The sequence below is a fragment of the Accipiter gentilis genome, chromosome 4 (genome assembly GCF_929443795.1).
Source record: "Accipiter gentilis chromosome 4, bAccGen1.1, whole genome shotgun sequence".
In the NCBI taxonomy this organism is placed as follows: Eukaryota; Metazoa; Chordata; class Aves; order Accipitriformes; family Accipitridae; genus Astur; species Astur gentilis.
Genome location: NC_064883.1, coordinates 41,567,666 through 41,584,093, shown reverse-complemented (window position 1 = coordinate 41,584,093; position 16,428 = coordinate 41,567,666). Strand labels below are relative to the sequence as shown.

Here is a 16,428-nt window from a genome sequence, read left to right as displayed (position 1 = left end):
GCCTGTTCCAAATACCTGAAATGCTAGGTGCTCATCTGCCATTGCAGCTCAAGCTATGGTTACAAATTTCCCGTTATCCTTTCAAAGGAAAAAATAAGATTGCGAAGATCTTTGGTATTGTGAAGTTAGCATCCACCTGTTTCCTGTGTTCTTACCCAGCGAAGGAATTTACCGTTGAGGATTTGTACTCTTAACCAAGAGCATTCCATGTGTTCCCCTGGAAATCAGTTTCTCCATGCGGAAGCCATCTATGATGCATTTCATGTATTGTCTTTCATGTTTTGCAGCACGTGCCCCGAGGGATATATATGTCTGAAGGCCGGGGAAAATCCTGACCATGGTTACACGAGCTTTGATACTTTTGGCTGGGCCTTTCTCTCTTTGTTCCGTCTTATGACTCAAGATTGTTGGGAACGTCTTTATCAACAGGTATGAGATTGTTTTATTACTGTTAAAAATACAAAAAAACCACATCGCCTTGTTACAGTTTCATATCCAATAATTAAAGACAAGAAAGAATTGCTGGTTATTAGGTAAACTGTGCTCTTAGTGTTCTGGAGAAGATCCATCTTTTCTTTTCTTAGGAGTGATGAAACCAGAAGACATTATGCTGGGTGTTTGGGGAAAGGGGGAAAAATTGGTACCAAGAGAAAGACACTTTGAATGGGTAATTCACCTGAATCTAAATGAAGTTAACCACTTGAGAAAGAGCACCACGTCACCATATAATGATTTTCTGAGGGGCTGGTGTAACATGAGCTAATCTTTGGAGTCCAGCTCAGAAAAAGGCTAGAGAAGCAGCTGTGTACTTGGCAGATCTGGTTTTGCGAGGCACGATAATGAACACGAATTCAGCAAATGGTAAGACTACCTGGTACCTTTCAGTTCTCTCTGCTGCAAACTTTTCATCATGGACACCTGACAGCCAGAGGCACAAATGGAGTCAGAGTCAACTCACAGTCGTGTGTGCAAGGTGTTCTAGGTAAATCCTCATTTTAGCGTGCATTTCCTGAAATGGATGCGAACTCTGAAGAACTACATATGATAGTTTGGTGCTGAAGGACATACTCTGTCCGTGAAGCCACTGAAGATTTACTTCTGCATCTCAAAATTGCCCAAATCAGAACATGCTCATAAGGAAATCAAGGGAGTTAGTGCTGACAGATACTACTCCGAAGGTACTGAGGCAGACATCTTTGAAGGTATTGGGGATTTCAGCTTCACATGCAGCCAGTCATACAATTTCATTTCAGGAAAATGTAAAACAATGAAATTGAAGTTTCTTTAAACTATATTCACTTACTTGGCCCGCAGCTGTATGTACAACTCTGTAAGACTGAAAGTGTCACGACAAATAAGGGTGAATGTCACTCCCTTTTATTATTTGACCTTATAATAACACACAGTGGTTTCTATCACTAGCATCAAGTCATTGACCATGGGACATATCTGTAATATAAGCTCAGGCTGTTAACCTAAACTCCAGTTATGCCTATAAATCTGGTGAAGAACCAGGTGATACAGTCAATGGTCCGCAAGGTTTGTTTCTTCTTATGCCAAGGCAGATGTCTAAATAACATTCAGATGAGTTGCACCCTGAAACTATCTTTTTCTCCCCACTGACTGTAAAGGACCTAGACTGTAGACATCTGAAGTGATACAACATGAATCCTGCTTGGAAAGTTTCTATGCACCAGACAAATATAAATTGAGCTGTGTGGGGGAAGCTTTCACTGCAACTGATCATAAGATTATTTATTCTAAAAGAAAACCAGTGGAGATATCTGGTAAACAAAGAAAGCATTCTTGATTTAGAAATGAATTTTCCTGCAAGGCACATAATTTTTGACTAAGGTATAAAAATTTATTGGTGAGAAGATTATTTCCTTGCATGTGGTTGTCAGTTGTCATCAAAGGGATTCTGTTTGGGCTATTAACAAAGGCTTAATTCAACTATATTGTAATTCTTTTTTTTTTTTTTTTTTCTTTTAAAAAAAACATTGTAAACAAGTGTTAGTGATTTTACTTTTGTGCTTACAGACTCTCAGATCTGCTGGGAAGATCTACATGCTTTTTTTTATGCTGGTCATCTTTTTGGGCTCATTTTATCTGGTCAACCTGATTCTGGCTGTTGTGGCCATGGCATATGAAGAGCAGAATCAAGCCACTATTGCTGAAACAGAAGAGAAGGAAAGAAAGTTTCGGGAAGCCATGGAGATGTTAAAGAAAGAGCAGGAGGTCAGTAAACTATGTGATATGATTAGCCTTGGGTAATTTGAACAGATGGTACCTTGAGATTCACATTCTCTTTATTTTACATTTATGTGATAACCAAAGTAAGACTTTGCTTGAAAGCAGCTTAACGTTTATTGTCCTGGACAGAGTTATTACAATTCTTTCTAAAGGAAAAATGATGGCTCTTCCTGCTAGCATCGGGCCATTTAGGGTTTACATATCCAGAGTTGTACTGGTCTAACTGTACCACATATGCCAGCAGAGGAATTTATATTGGTTGGCATATAAGACATTTTAATGATGGTATAACTACATCTGCATTTGAGCAAAACCCAGCTATTTTGGTAGCTCAGCCATAGCCCCAGCTGAACCTTCTTCCACCACCACTTTAGCTCATGTTAATTTCCTCACTGTCTCATTCAAACCACCATGAATCTCCAGCCGTCCGATAATGAAGATAAAGATGTAGGATAACCTGTTTGAAGCACATTCGACTTCATTCCTGAACAAGTAAACAGGCAGATCTTGAGGCTAAACTTTGCAAATTATGCAAAGGATATGGATTGAATGTTACGTCAGAAGTTTAAACAAAACAGGGAGGCCAAATGTTGGATGCAGCCATATAGCCTTAATAACACTAGTTAATTTGCATGTGGTTTGTGTGGGGTAGAAAGTCTTTGTTAAACAGCTGAAGAGAACATTTTAGGTGCTGTGAACAAGAAGACAATAAGAAAATTAGTCTGAAATAACACGTAGCACTGTAGTTCAGAGAAATAAATCCTCAATACACAATATAAACTAGTATACATAATTTTCTTTTGGGTACATATAGCTTCAGGGTCTAATCCAAAGCCCATTGAAATCCTTGGAAAGAAAATAGAAAATGCAATTCACCCTTGACAAAGTGCTAGTAGAGGCTTATACATCGTTTAAGTCCTTTTAAAGATCCTCTTTGATGGTTTAAGTAATAGGTAAATGCAATTTAGTCCATGTACAGGCACTTTGAACAGACTAACTTTCTGCCATAACCTAAGGGAGCAAACTGAGCTCCAACTCATACCTAATTTATACAAATTTTCATGTGTTTTGACTCCAGCTGAGCTCTTCCTAATAACAGTCAACTTTGGTAGCCCCAGCTATAATTAAAGATATTTAAGAATTTCCTTTTGAAGGCTTTGATTTCAGTTAAGCCTGTATATACAGAAAAAAGGAACATTAAGCCCTGAAAGTCAGAATGTGTCAAAATGAAGGTTGCTCGTGAAAACTTAAATTGTTCCCATTTATCTATATGTTTTATAACATAGTCTTTTCTTCAGCCAACCATGTCTCATTTTTCCTGTGCCCTATTCAGTACAAAGGGTGGACAGTGCATGACTCAAGAGCAGCTCTTCGCTTTCTCATCATTTGTTCTGTAGCCTTAGGCCAGCTCGAGCAGACTTCCCGACTCAGGCATTCAAAGCCTGCTTCAAAGACAAAATGACTAACATCCTCAGAGGTTTTTCAGTGCCTCTTGTCTCTTCTCATGCTCTGTGTGCTTCAAAAATACTCATTTGTATTTGTAATACTCCTGGAGAATTATCCTAATCTTATCGAAAGGAAACTTAGGAGTGTAGCGATTGGTGTCCATCATGTTCACTAGTGAAGACCAGTAATTCTGCAAATCAACCCCCAACATCTCAGATTAGAGATCTGGAAGAAGAGGCTCAGGAAAGTGAATTGGGTGGGTGCACCATATAGCTTCCAGATGTCCTTCTCGGGTGTTTCGCCCCAGTCAGAGCTACTCGGTTTTAATCTTGCTCTCCAAGCCTTTGTCAAGATCTTGGTTTCGACTTTCTTACTGTACCTCAAGTCGTATCTCCTGCATAAACCCCATGTCAGCGCTCGGGTGAGCTAAGCTTTTCTCCCATCCTTCAGCCACCACCCGTCCTCGCCAGACAGGTCGGGTCCCACACGGCTTTCCAGCCCCTGGGAGTTACCGCGGTGGGTTATGGCTTCCAATGCCTGAGGGGCAGGACGTGGTCCAGCCACAGGAACCCAACCAGAAAGGGTAAATAGGCAGCACGTGGGGACATCCTCCATGCCCGGAGAAACAATTTAGTCCAAATCCTTTTTCAATAACTGAAAAAGGTACGCAGGGCAGAAGCATTTCGACCCAAGCAATAGGTAAGAAAATGCTAGGAAATTGAAAATTAGCTTATTTTGCAGCAAGAGTACAGCATGCTTAGTAGCATAGCCTGCAATATTTTCTAGGTTGATAAAATATGATGGCAATCAGAAAGGAAAACTGAAAGTCTTTAGATCAGCTTTTACACTGTGCACTATAAAGAGAGCACAAATATAATTGATGGGCCTGCTTGAAGACTATCAGTCAATTTACATGATTGGTCTAACACATTCCTAAACCTGAATTTAACACCAAAAGACTTGCTGAATCTTTATGAAGAGAAAGCACTTCAGCATAGCAATTAAATCAATTGGCTCAAAAAAAAAAAAAAAAAGAACAGCCTAGACCAGTGTCTGAGCCCTCCTCCTCTCTACTCTAAGCAGCTTGCTCATGAAAGATATTTCCCACAGGAATTAAGTTTTGTTGTGCTCTCAGCTTGATAGAGCTACCGCTACTCCTTGAAATACATGATTGATTCTTTACACGACTGTTAAGTGCCTTCACTTTCCTTGGACTGATGCCTGTGGGAGGAAGGGAGTATTTTGCTGCGGAGAGCTGATTGCCTGTTTGATTCTAGTGGCTTACTGACAATAGCGTTGAGGATTCATCCATTTTTCCTGTTCTTGGGAATCTGGAGGGGCTTTTTTTTTTTTTTTTTTTTTCTTCTTCTTTTTTTGTAATTCACTCGCTTTATCTATTTTGGCTGGGAGCTCTGCAAATGGACTTGTCTCCAGGCCACTGATGTGGCTACCGCTGAGATGCTGGCACCTCCAAACCTGACCTCACGCTTTATGTTCAGATCCCCCTCGCTCCTCCCGCCCGCACCAGGGACGGGGACCCGGCCTCCTCCTCGCACCTATCAATTTTTCCTCCTGTCTGCTCCTTTGCTTCCAAGGCTGTGGCTTTGTGGGCTCAGGCTTTCGCTTTCGGGTTCTGCTGGTTGTCGAGCAGTTGGTCTGTTATCGGTGAGCTCCTGCAGCGATGCCACCAGATAGCCAGCCCAGCACCGAAGCACACGGCAAAGCAAAGTCCACCTTATCATCAGTTCAGCCCGCGGTTTTCTTTTTGCATCTCTGATTAGAGCTGCCTGCTCTGCTGCTCGGGATAAGTGTTTACAAAAACGTGCCAGCTGAATTGCCTGCTGTTCCTCGCATCCCTCTGTGATAGGGGAGGAAAAATCCTGGCAGCCGGCTTGGCTGCCCTCCTGTCCAGCCCTCCCAGTTCAAGGGGCTGAAGTCCAGGGGGGGGCTTATTCTGAGGTTCCCCAGCTTGAGATTTATTTTGGCTGGCACCAGAAGTGTTACTCCAGAGATGTGTGCGCAGCGTACGCCTGCAGGTGTATGCACACAGGCTGTTCCTCTCTTGAAATGTCAAAGGATCTATATAAATCACATTATTTTATGCAGCCATTCCTAACGCTCCATCATCGGATCTGGGTGGCAGAACTGCAAGTGTGCATTTGTAGTTAGGAATGTGTCTCACTTGTTGTTTCTTTTCCTATGGCTAAATATAGAGCTTAGAAACACGTTAAGACCAGTTCCAGCCACGTGAGATAGTTTTCTGATTAATGGCCACCTGAAATTTTTAATTTATCTCCTAAACAACCTTTAAACTTAAAATGAAAAATAATTGCTGACCAGAGTAATTATTAGTTCTCACTGAGATCCTTAACTCAAATAATAAATTTTACACCTTCTACCGTCTTCTCTTTTAGGCACTAGCTGCTAAAGGAATTGATTCAATGTCTCTTAGTTCATTGGAAATGTCACCTTTGTCATCCAAAAATGCCAAGGAAAGAAGAAATAAGCGAAAGAAAAAGAAATCTTTGGGAGCAGAAGAGTATGGGGAAGACCAAAGGAATCCCAAATGTGACTACGACGACGGTCAGAGGAGAATGGTAAGCCATGGTCTGAAACGTCACTTATTCCACACTGCACTTTGCCGGATAGGCCAGGCTCTGAGCAGGCAATTTAAGCTGCAACTTTCAGCTTTAAAGAAGAATCAGATGATACTTAATGTCATAACTGACCTGCAGACAGTCTGTGTTAGAACAGTGGAAGGAAATTTGTTACCACTTTATTTTTTGAAAATGAATTAAAAATGCCCATTAAACATTCTTACGAATCTATTTTGTTTCAATTTTTTTTGCCTTTTTTTCACTTCAAGATTACCCACAGTCTGTTTTATTTCCTGACTTTAATTTCATTCATCTGATTATATCTATCCTATTCCTACTACAGATAAAAAATTCTTAGGAAAAAACCTGCAAAGCTCAAAAAGCAAAGGGAGGAGGAGAAAGCGAGGAAACTTGTCTCTGAGGGCTTTTTAAATGCTATACAAAGACATTATTAATATTTTTATATTCCTTTGCTAGTTGCCTTCAAGTCAAAACTTTGTGGCACTTGTTTCTACATTCTACTGCAGGGAAAAAAAAATAGTGAGACTGTTGTTAAATAGGGTTTTATGTAAATGTTACTGACATGCATGAATATGAATCTGCACACGCTGTATGTATCAAATGATCATAAATAGCTTCAGATAATTTGTCTTTGCTTAACTGAGGGCAAAGTTTAAATCAGTTTATTCTGTTTTTCTGAATAGCCATGTAATGGGCTAAGTCTTTTTACATTTTGTTGTCAGTGAATTTAGGGATATTTGGCAGCCATAAAAAGCTCATAAAAAACATGTAAGTGATGTAAGTAAATGTGACCAATTAATGACTCCCCAGCTCACAAAATTTACACAGAGCTGGATTTCTGTAAATGACATGTATTTTTTAACCTTATAGTTTTGGTTGTTGTCTCATTGGTCGAGTGGGTTGCGTTACAAATTACACCTTTGTTAAAGCTAGAATTGCTCTTTAGCTCCATTCTGGATGGGTTTCAAGACACCACATACCAGAATGACCGTGGATTGGAGCTGTGCATTGCCAGTTTGTTTCTTAGATTAATATTTCTTGTTTTCACTTTTCGCCCCTGGATGTCATATGCATGAGAAACATGGGAGACACATTTCAAAGCTTATAGTAAATCTTCTCTGCAAGGCTGTGTCTGGCATGGTTGGAGGGAGTAAGGCTGAGTCATCATTCAGATGCAATCTGAGCAGCTGGAAGTATGTTGCCATCAGAAATCAGTCTCAATGACTGTGCCATGGAAACCCAGGCATGGATTTTTGACCAGTTAAAATTTGGTAGCAATCCAAACGGGCTGGTTTTAGTTAGAAGGGGCCTGGTTTTTGTACTCTTCCTTGTACCAGTGTCACAAAATAGCATCATTACGTAACTCAGTGGTGGAAGCTACAGTGCGAAATGAAATCAGGCTTCATTTTGTTTGTCTGGTTTGTGGATGCTGTGGAGATCTGACTTCTCTTCGTATATACTTGGCTCATGAGAAAGTTCTGAAGAAGCTGAAAATTCTGTACAGGCCATAAAATCAAAAGAATGTTCTGCCTAAATGCTCTTACTCCAATAATTTCCTCTTCAGATACAAGGGAAAGGGGTAGACTTGAATTTCTTATGCATTTTCTGAACATCCTTTTTACTCCGCCAGGGTTTAGGTGTGTTTAGTCCTTGGCTACATCTTACTGATGCTCTGTCAGAGTTGCACTCTCACTAGCTGATGTCAGAGTGGATCGTCAAGGCTGATATTTGAGTGTGAGGGAGACTGCTGTCTGCGGAGGTTACCTACCCCTTAAAGCAACCATGTGCATTGGGATAATGATTTTACAAACTAATAAACCATATCCCTCTTCTTGCTCTTGTTTTGTTTTTTTCCTTTATCACCTTCTTCCGTCGTATTCTGCTTCTTCTTCTTCCCTCTTCTTCTCATTTTCCCTGCAGTTCATTTCCTGCCCTATTTCTTTATCTCTTCTTCTCCCACCGCAACGTTCCTTCCCTAGCTGTTATGAAGACGTGTGATAATGTAGTAAACTGGAGCTGGATCCCCTTCCCTGCTCCTGTCTTCCACTCCTTGTGCTGCCTTCCCAGGTCCTTTGGCACTTATCAGATGGGGGGGAGTAGAAGCAAAAGAAGTATCACGCTGTGAGGTGAATGCCACCTTGACCCTTCCTATATCAGTACCTCTTTAACTGTCAAGTGTTAGACAAATACCGAATAGCTAGGAATGATATTCAACCTCTTAACTTTATGAAGGCTGAATACATGTAATTAAGTCTTTCTCTAAAGCACTTGATTTAAAATGGAACTTACTGCTCTCCCCAGACCCTCCTCGCTCCTGAAAACATGTTGCAAAATGTTGTTTCTCTTTCCCCTTTTTCCTTTCTGGGGGTTTCTAGACTCTCCTTGGCATTAGTTACGGTCCCAGTGCAAACTTGGTGAAGCGCAGAACCAGCCACGGAAGCATATTCAGTTTCCGACTCCGTGGCAGAGACACTGGCTCCGAAACAGATTTTGCCGATGATGAGATCAGCACTGCTGGGGAAAATGAAAGCCACCGGGGCTCTCTCTTAATTCCAAGATCTGGGAGGCGTCCAAGCGTGCAAAGTCAAGTGAGCCATAGTTCTCACCCTACTACTCCCAACTACACCCAGACGGGCAAAAGGAACAGCTCAGTGGATTGCAATGGTGTGGTTTCCCTGATAGGAGGAGGCACCGGGGCACTCAACCCAGACCCTACTTCTCCTGCAGGGTTACTGCTCCCCCCAGTTATTATGGAAAAACCTGGGACAGGCGACCTGGTGAGTACTTTATAACTTTTGTATGTGATTCACGCTCTTGTTACCTTCTAAATGTTGTTGGAGTTTGCTGTAATTTATTTACGCGATACGCAGTCTACAGTGAGAAACCCGGACCCACCGTCCTAGGAAGGGTGGGAAGACAACGGGCTAACTCACACAGCAACGTGTGTCTAGTGCCACATAAGAGAGGGTCATAATATTCTGGTGAGACTTGCTCCTCAAAGCTGGCTGGAGGCAAATACCTAAATCTTGGGTCTGATATGATTTTTGTTTTCTTGTAGGGACATCTCTTAAGTTGCTTTCTTTTGACGTTTGAATATCTGGCATTGTCTGGTGGCTAAGATAATGAGGTGTTTAAAATGATTCAGTGTGAGTCTTACCATCTTGAGACTGCGTTTTCTCCCACTGGTTGCTGTCTGTTTGCATCTAACCTCTGGTCTTCCTCATAGCTGTTTGTGGAGGGCTGTTCTTACAAACGTAGTTCCCAGAAGGGTTTAGCATCCAGTTCAAATAACACCCAGGAAAGACGAGCAGATGTTCAACACAGACTTCAAGGCTTTTGCAGATTGCCAGGATCTTTGTTGCAAAGCACCACCGCTGCAAAATATTTGATAAGGCTGTAAATAAAACTATTAAGACCGATACCATTAGGACCCAAGCACAAATTCACTTGGAAAACCGTGAGATGGTGTTTTGGAAATAGCTGCTACACAGGCAGGGCAATTTGGACAGGTTGCCAGTTTGATATGATGGGAATTTATCTCTATTAATGTAGAGAATCTACGTTGGAGCTCATCACTCTCAACAGTCTTTCAAGCAATGGAGGTCTAGTCCTTACAATCAGTGTGGGCAGGACTTATTTAATCTTAGAGATCAAAAATGGGTCAGAATAATCTCTCTCCCTGAAAGTGCCTCTTTCTGTTCACTTTAACTACAAGAGGAGCCCTAGGTGAATAACTCAATATTGCACATGTCTTAAGTCAGGTGAGATGAAGCCCACTCAGAGTAACAAGGTGCCAAAAATGGGTTACGTTGGTGTGGAAATAAGCAAATGTGATTCTAACATGTACTAGGCAAGGTATTTCCTGAAGAGAAAGGCGAGTGAGATGGAATCCAGCCGTGGTGTCAGATTATCAGTAAATTGAGAAGTAGCTTTTTTTCTTTAGAGCCAGACAGCTTCTTCCCTTTCAAGCTTTGGATTGAATTTTTTTCCTCACCTAACCGGGCATTCCCTGTAGTCCTGCAAATAGACTCTCACACTGTACATGAGAGGAGGGGACGTGCTGCGTGTGGGAAGCCGGTTGGTGTGGGAATTATCTGTTTTGTTGACAGTTTTGAGGCTGTTGCTGCTTTTTTTTCAGATGTTCACACCTTCATTCATTTAGGACTTTAGGACTCCCATTTTTGCTCGCTGCAGACAAAGAAGACCAGCCCTGAGAGCAGTCTCGAGGCAGCTGAGCAACCGAAACACTATTTGTAGATAGTGGAGTTTTATGGGACTTAACTTGGTGCAAAAAAAGCTGTGCGTTAAAGGAACTCTGCAAGAAAGTGTGTGCATCGGTTTAAAAGAAAAAATCTGAACCAGAGTAGAAAGGCCTCGGTAGATGAGCAGGGGAAGTCCCCCTTTTCTCTGTAAGAAAGCAGCTCTGTGGGCTGCTGAGGCTCTTCCAGCTGTCAGAAAAAGCTTAACAAAGCATGAGAGCACTCAACCTTTCACAGGAAATATTGATGTTTTACAGGATTGGGCCCTGAGGTGACAGGGAGGCTTTGAGCTCTGCTGGCATTTCTTTTTGTTTGCTAGCTTCCTGCCTTTTAAAAAAATGAATGTTGAAAATTGAATGGCCCGGGTGCGTGAGCTCACTTGGCAGTTCCCTGGTCATCTAGGAAATAACACCCAGGCACTATAGTAACAGATGCTCATTCAGTGATGCAATGTGAAGGATGTTGTGTCTTCTGCAAAACAGGTTTGGTATCTAATCTATCCAGAAAATATGAGCTGGACTTAAAAGCTAATTGGCAAGAAGCCCATTGCTGTACAGATGTATTCGCTACAGGAACCATAAGCGCTGGGCATAAACGTGCAGCCTCAGCTGTGGAGCGCAGGCAGAAGAAAATAGCAAATCCAACACCTCAGTGTGCTCGGAGATAAATCAACACATTTCCAGACTTTGTGTTTGATTATTTTTGCCTTTTTCTTGTTAAAATTTGAAGTTGAGTTTGTTCTTTGTTAGCAGTTCTGGCTTCTTTTTATAGTCTCTTGATACGTTTGGGGGAGGCAAAAGAAAGATGTTGCAGGGTGAAGTTGAAGTTACCTCATTAACCCCAATGACCCTGCCGCTGTTACTTATTTTGTGCAAGTGTAAGCCCATGGAGAAAAAAGACTCACTTGTGCTATCTGTTGTATCTTCCCTGAACAAGAAACGAAGGACCAGTCCATGAAAAGGCATCACTGTAATGTGTGCTAAGCCCTGACTTGCAGCTTCCTGAGGTGTAAGTGTGGCTCCACTCATGTAAACGCAACAACTGACTTGATGGAGCTGGCAAAACACATTTTACAGCGTTAGGTTTTGAAGACACATTTGTTTAGGTCCCTCTGTGATGCTCAGCAGTATCAGATGAGCGTGACACAGACCTGTCTGATTGCTACTGGTGGGGGAGACCACTGAATTCTGGTTTGGGGAATGCTTGGAAGAGCGCTTCTGATTTAAAAGGCAGAGTAAACATCAAACAAGATCTGACCGTCTCTGGTTTTGAGTTTCCAACCTGCAGCCCTTAAGCAGACCATAGTTTCAGCAGATGATTTCAAACTGGACCCTCCTACGGTTTCTCAGGGAAAGCACAAAAAGTCACCAGCTGCTTTTGAGAATTTTAGCCTGATCAGCTTCAGCAACGTTCAGCCTGAAGATTTTACCCCAGGCAAAGTAGTTGGGACCACAATAAACAACTTTCATGCCTTTGCGTCGTTGCAACTGCTACCCCCTGTCCCAGCCACGGGCCCTTTGCCCACGGGAATGGCTGCAAGCGGCAGCTGAGCTGACGTGAAGGCATCTGTGCAGCTCGTGCCTTCGCCCATGAAAGAGGTGGCTGCAGCAGATTATCCCACTCTTCGGGCCGGTGACTCCGTTGAGTGGTCTCCTAACACTTGGCTCTAGAAGAGCATGTAAGCTAAAAGAGCCGGTTTCAAATGCTCTTCAGATGGCCCTGGCTGCTTGGCACAGATGGATGTGAGTGTGTTACCATGAGAAACTAAGTGTGCTTGCACTTTCCATCTCCTCCCCCTAATCCCTAAATACAGCCAGTGAAACAGGAGAGATTTCCGATAATCTCAGTAGATGGTGCTTAGGCCCATCAGTCTTATCAACTGGGGTAATCTGACTGGTCAGCAGGTTTGCTGGCCATGGATGGCATGGTCCATGCAGAACGGCACCCGTCCATGCAGTCTGCTGCATCGAAGCCCCTGCCAAGTCACGAGGGGCTTCAGTGCACAGCCTGGGCGAGAGGAGGGACAGTCTATCCTCTGCAGGGAACCCAGGCATCTCTGCACACTTTGCTACACCCGCTGATGTTCCCGTGCCACATAAAAGCACCCACAAGGAGTGGTGGCAATGTTGTTGGGGAGCTGCCTGTGGCGGCACAGAGGGTTACACTGCGGTGTTCAAGCTAGAAAGCCTGCTGAGGTCATATGTGGTGCAATATGAAAGTATGATCTGTAAACAGCCTCCACGAATGTGGCTCTGGGTCAGGGGGTCTTCACCTGGATGTGAAGAGCAACAGGCGTTCAAGTCCGAGGGGTGCAGGGAGCCTTGTCCCAAGAAACCCATGCTAAGTCCTAGTCACGCTCCTGGAAATCTCCGGTGTATCCTGCAGAGGACTGAATCAGGGCTGGTCCTGCTCTCCTACCAGCTTTATTTAAGTGGTGTAGCTGCTGATTTCATCAAACTTACCCCAGTGTAAATAAGACATGAGCAGGACCTGGTGACTATGCTCAAAGTCCTAATTTTTTTTGGCTTGACCTGAGACTGAGAGGTTTGAAAAATGATATGTTTTTATGCTCCTGCTGATAGCTGGGCTGGGACTTTGGGCTTTCGCCTTTTTTAGAGAAAGTCTATGCATCATGTAAGTAACTTCAGGACACACTATAACCTAAAGTTTCTGCGCATTCCTGTAGTATTTATTTGTAGCTATGTATTGCTCTGTTGTGTCTTGGTGTTTCTTAATTAAGAGGTTAGAATAACAACTTCCTTCACAAGGTATTGATCTGTTTTAACAGAATTGGATTAAGTTAACGAGCAGTTATTTGGAGCTCAGTTTATCCATGGGATCTGATGAGGATGAATAAGATGTCACCTGTGGTTGTCAGGAATTTCCTGAGGCTTAAGAAATACCCATGACAGCATCCCCTCTTGCCTCCTAAAGCCAGCGGGAGCCCTTTCTTTAGCTCTGCGGGGAAATCACAAGGTTTTTGGTTTAGCCTGACTTTCCAATTATTTTGGAGATTAGAAGTGGCAGAGAAATGGATGCAGGACTGAGGAGGTGGTTGGCTGCAAAGGGGCAGCTGGCCGTTAGCTGGTGGTCCCCACTGCTTTGCTTTCCCTGGGGCACTGGCTCGCCAGAGCTCCTCATCGGTCCAGGAGCAAAGCAGGGCCACCAGTGACACGGCTTTGGGATGGGCAACAAAGCCAAAGTTGGAGCTACCTGGGGTGTCCCTCTTGCACATACAATCTTTCCTGAATTTCCTCTTGGTCACACATATGTTTTTTTCTTTTAGGAAACTAGAAATGTCGAGTATTGCTAGCCTGACAGGAATGAAAACTAGTGGGGAGTGAGCCCTTAAGAAAGGCCAGGCTGCCTATCGAGATGCCAAACTAAAGATTTAGAAGCTTATCTTTAGATAAACTTTTTGTTGTCTTTTTCATATATTAAAAAAAAAAAAAAGGTCTTGGCTTTTGTTGCCGCTAAGCATGAAACCGTTTTGCTGACCACATTGGTTTAGGTTTTCTTGTTGACCCTAAGATTGCCCCAAGGTAAAATTTCTTTTTTTCCCTCCTTGTTTTGCCACAGGACTGGTGAAAAGGGAAAGTGTTAGCAGTTTCCATGTTCAGAAAAAAGGTCAACAAAATAAGTCATCCAAAAATCGCTGCCAATAAGTTATATGGACGAAAGCTAGCTAGTCCTCTGCCGCTGTCACACAGGGAGTTTTCACCATGTCTCTACTTTCTGCTCGTTTCAAGCTTTGCTTTAGCACATCCTAAGCGTAAATGATTCAGATTTGACACAAATATTGCAAGCTGCTCCGGTTTACAGTGCATCTCTTTAAATAACCAAGCATCCACAAAATTATATGGCTTCTTTTTAATGCTGTGCACTATTATGGTCACCTTCAATCTCATTAAACATTTTTGCTAGTGCCTTATGGGGTCCATTGTTCATGGTGTGGCCTGTCCACCTCTTTTTATGCTTGAAAAGATTTTAACTGTACAAGGAAAATTAAACCTGTCCCAGTTACCAAATGTGGTCTTTAAAATGCTGCCATGTATAAGCCCATCTTCACACAACAGTTCTGACATAACTCCGAACTATAGGCACTCAGACGAAAATAATTCTGTATGTTCTGCATCCTCATTTACATGTAAATTACTGAATAGTATATTTGTCCCTATAGAATTTAGCTAATCCGACTGAGAAACATTTCCAGTCAATCAGGGAGCAACACAAATAATCTCATGCTGCTGGAGGTGCCTGTGTTTAACTCCAATGTGATTTCTCATCTGCATCCTAAGAAGACTCCTTCCATAACTGTAGGGACTGTTGTGATTTTTGCTGAATTCCTATAGAAATATAAATATGATGAACAACTGTGCCTGTGTATATTCTCTCTGTAACGATAATACCCTTTATGCTGCCTTGTTTGTCCAGTTCCTGGAACTGCTCTCTATCTCAGAGTGCAAAACCTGCCAGTTCCTTGCGTGACTATTAGCTATCTCTGTTCTAAAATAATAACCCCCCCCCCCCGTTCGTGTCACCCACCCCCCCCCCCCCCCCATATATCTATTCTTTACAAAGAACAAAAGCTCATAAACTTCCCCAAGTAACTTAAATAATTTTAAGCAATTCACCTGGATGGAAACTTTCTTTCTTGGAAAAACACTTCGTAGTAGATGGCAAGCTGACTATCTGATAGATTTACTGCTCTACTGGGAAAGAGACCTCATCGTCCTGCAAGAGCGCAGGAGTATTCCTTACAGCCCGGCATTGCCTGCCAGGCTCTGTGTTCTGGCTCTGGGGATGAACCTCCGCTGTGTGCCCGCTGCAGAGATGAGGGAAGGAAGGGAGCCATGCACGTGTCTCCTTCAGAAATACCTCTCTGCACACAGAGGGCGGCACGCTGCAAACAGTCCCCTTGACTCCAGCAGGACTCCTGAAGTCTTGGGGACTGCTTCTTGTTGGCAGGATTGAGGATGCTGGGCTGGAAAGAAAAATAGGGTGACTTAAGAAACTTGTTGGGTTGGGAATATCACATCAAACCTAGGGAGAGAGTCAGTTCCCTGCTATTTTTTTTATGAAGAATATGGCAAACCTGTTTAACTTGGACTTTTCATTTACCCTGGTTTACCTGAATCAAAAAAATAGGAAGAATGAATCTCTGAATGTTTTTCCTTCGACTTTTTACCTGTGCAGTGAATTCTCTTTGCACCTGTGAGTAAAAGGTGGCTTTCAGAAAAAGGCCACCAACCCATAACTTCTCCAAAAGCACTTCTGCATGCATGAATAGGAACATAGTACCTTCCTCGACAGTCAGAAAACTGGTATTTCTGGGGATGAGGTTGTCTAAAGATGTGCTACTGGTATAGTCTAAGCTTTGGGTCGCATGAGATGGGGAGATGGTACAGTCTAAACAGAGTTAGATGATCCAGAGGAATTTGAAATTTGAGGTTGTCTTATGGTTCATTCTACAGATGAGGGACTTGGAAGAGCTGGGTTTTTATTTGGCTTTTTATTCCTTTTTCTTTGCTTTCACATTTTTAGTACATTCTACTTCAGAAATTTGTCTCCCTTATGTTTTTTATCTCCTTGTCTAGTTATTTCTTTTCAATCCCATGTATTTGTTATGTACTCCAAACTGGTGTGAATGATTATGCAGTTTTGTAGATGCTTTCTTCATTAATAAAACATTTGTTGTTTCTTATTTTTTTTTACTGGATGTTTTTGAGGTGAAGGGAATCAAGCGAACTAATGCATCTGAAATACAGTTCCTGGTTTCCCCAGCTCCTAAGCCAAGGATAGAATATTATCTTGTTATGCTGTGCACAAGTAGGAGTCTCTTTGAATAGGCT

The 16,428-nt window shown here is 42.5% G+C and overlaps 1 protein-coding gene across 4 annotated transcripts in view; it reads left to right on the top strand.

The window, feature by feature from the left end:
• The window catches only part of SCN5A (sodium voltage-gated channel alpha subunit 5), a 216,444-nt gene that overhangs the window by 93,756 nt on the left and 106,260 nt on the right, over positions 1-16,428 (top strand). For 3 of the 4 annotated variants that reach the window (XM_049798505.1, XM_049798503.1, XM_049798501.1), the window contains 4 exons: positions 288-429; positions 2,041-2,238; positions 6,114-6,296; positions 8,693-9,094. In XM_049798505.1, the coding sequence (XP_049654462.1) occupies positions 288-429; positions 2,041-2,238; positions 6,114-6,296; positions 8,693-9,094 (925 nt within the window). The remainder of the gene's footprint in view (positions 1-287; positions 430-2,040; positions 2,239-6,113; positions 6,297-8,692; positions 9,095-16,428) is intronic. The other variant, XM_049798504.1, reaches the window with a different exon arrangement.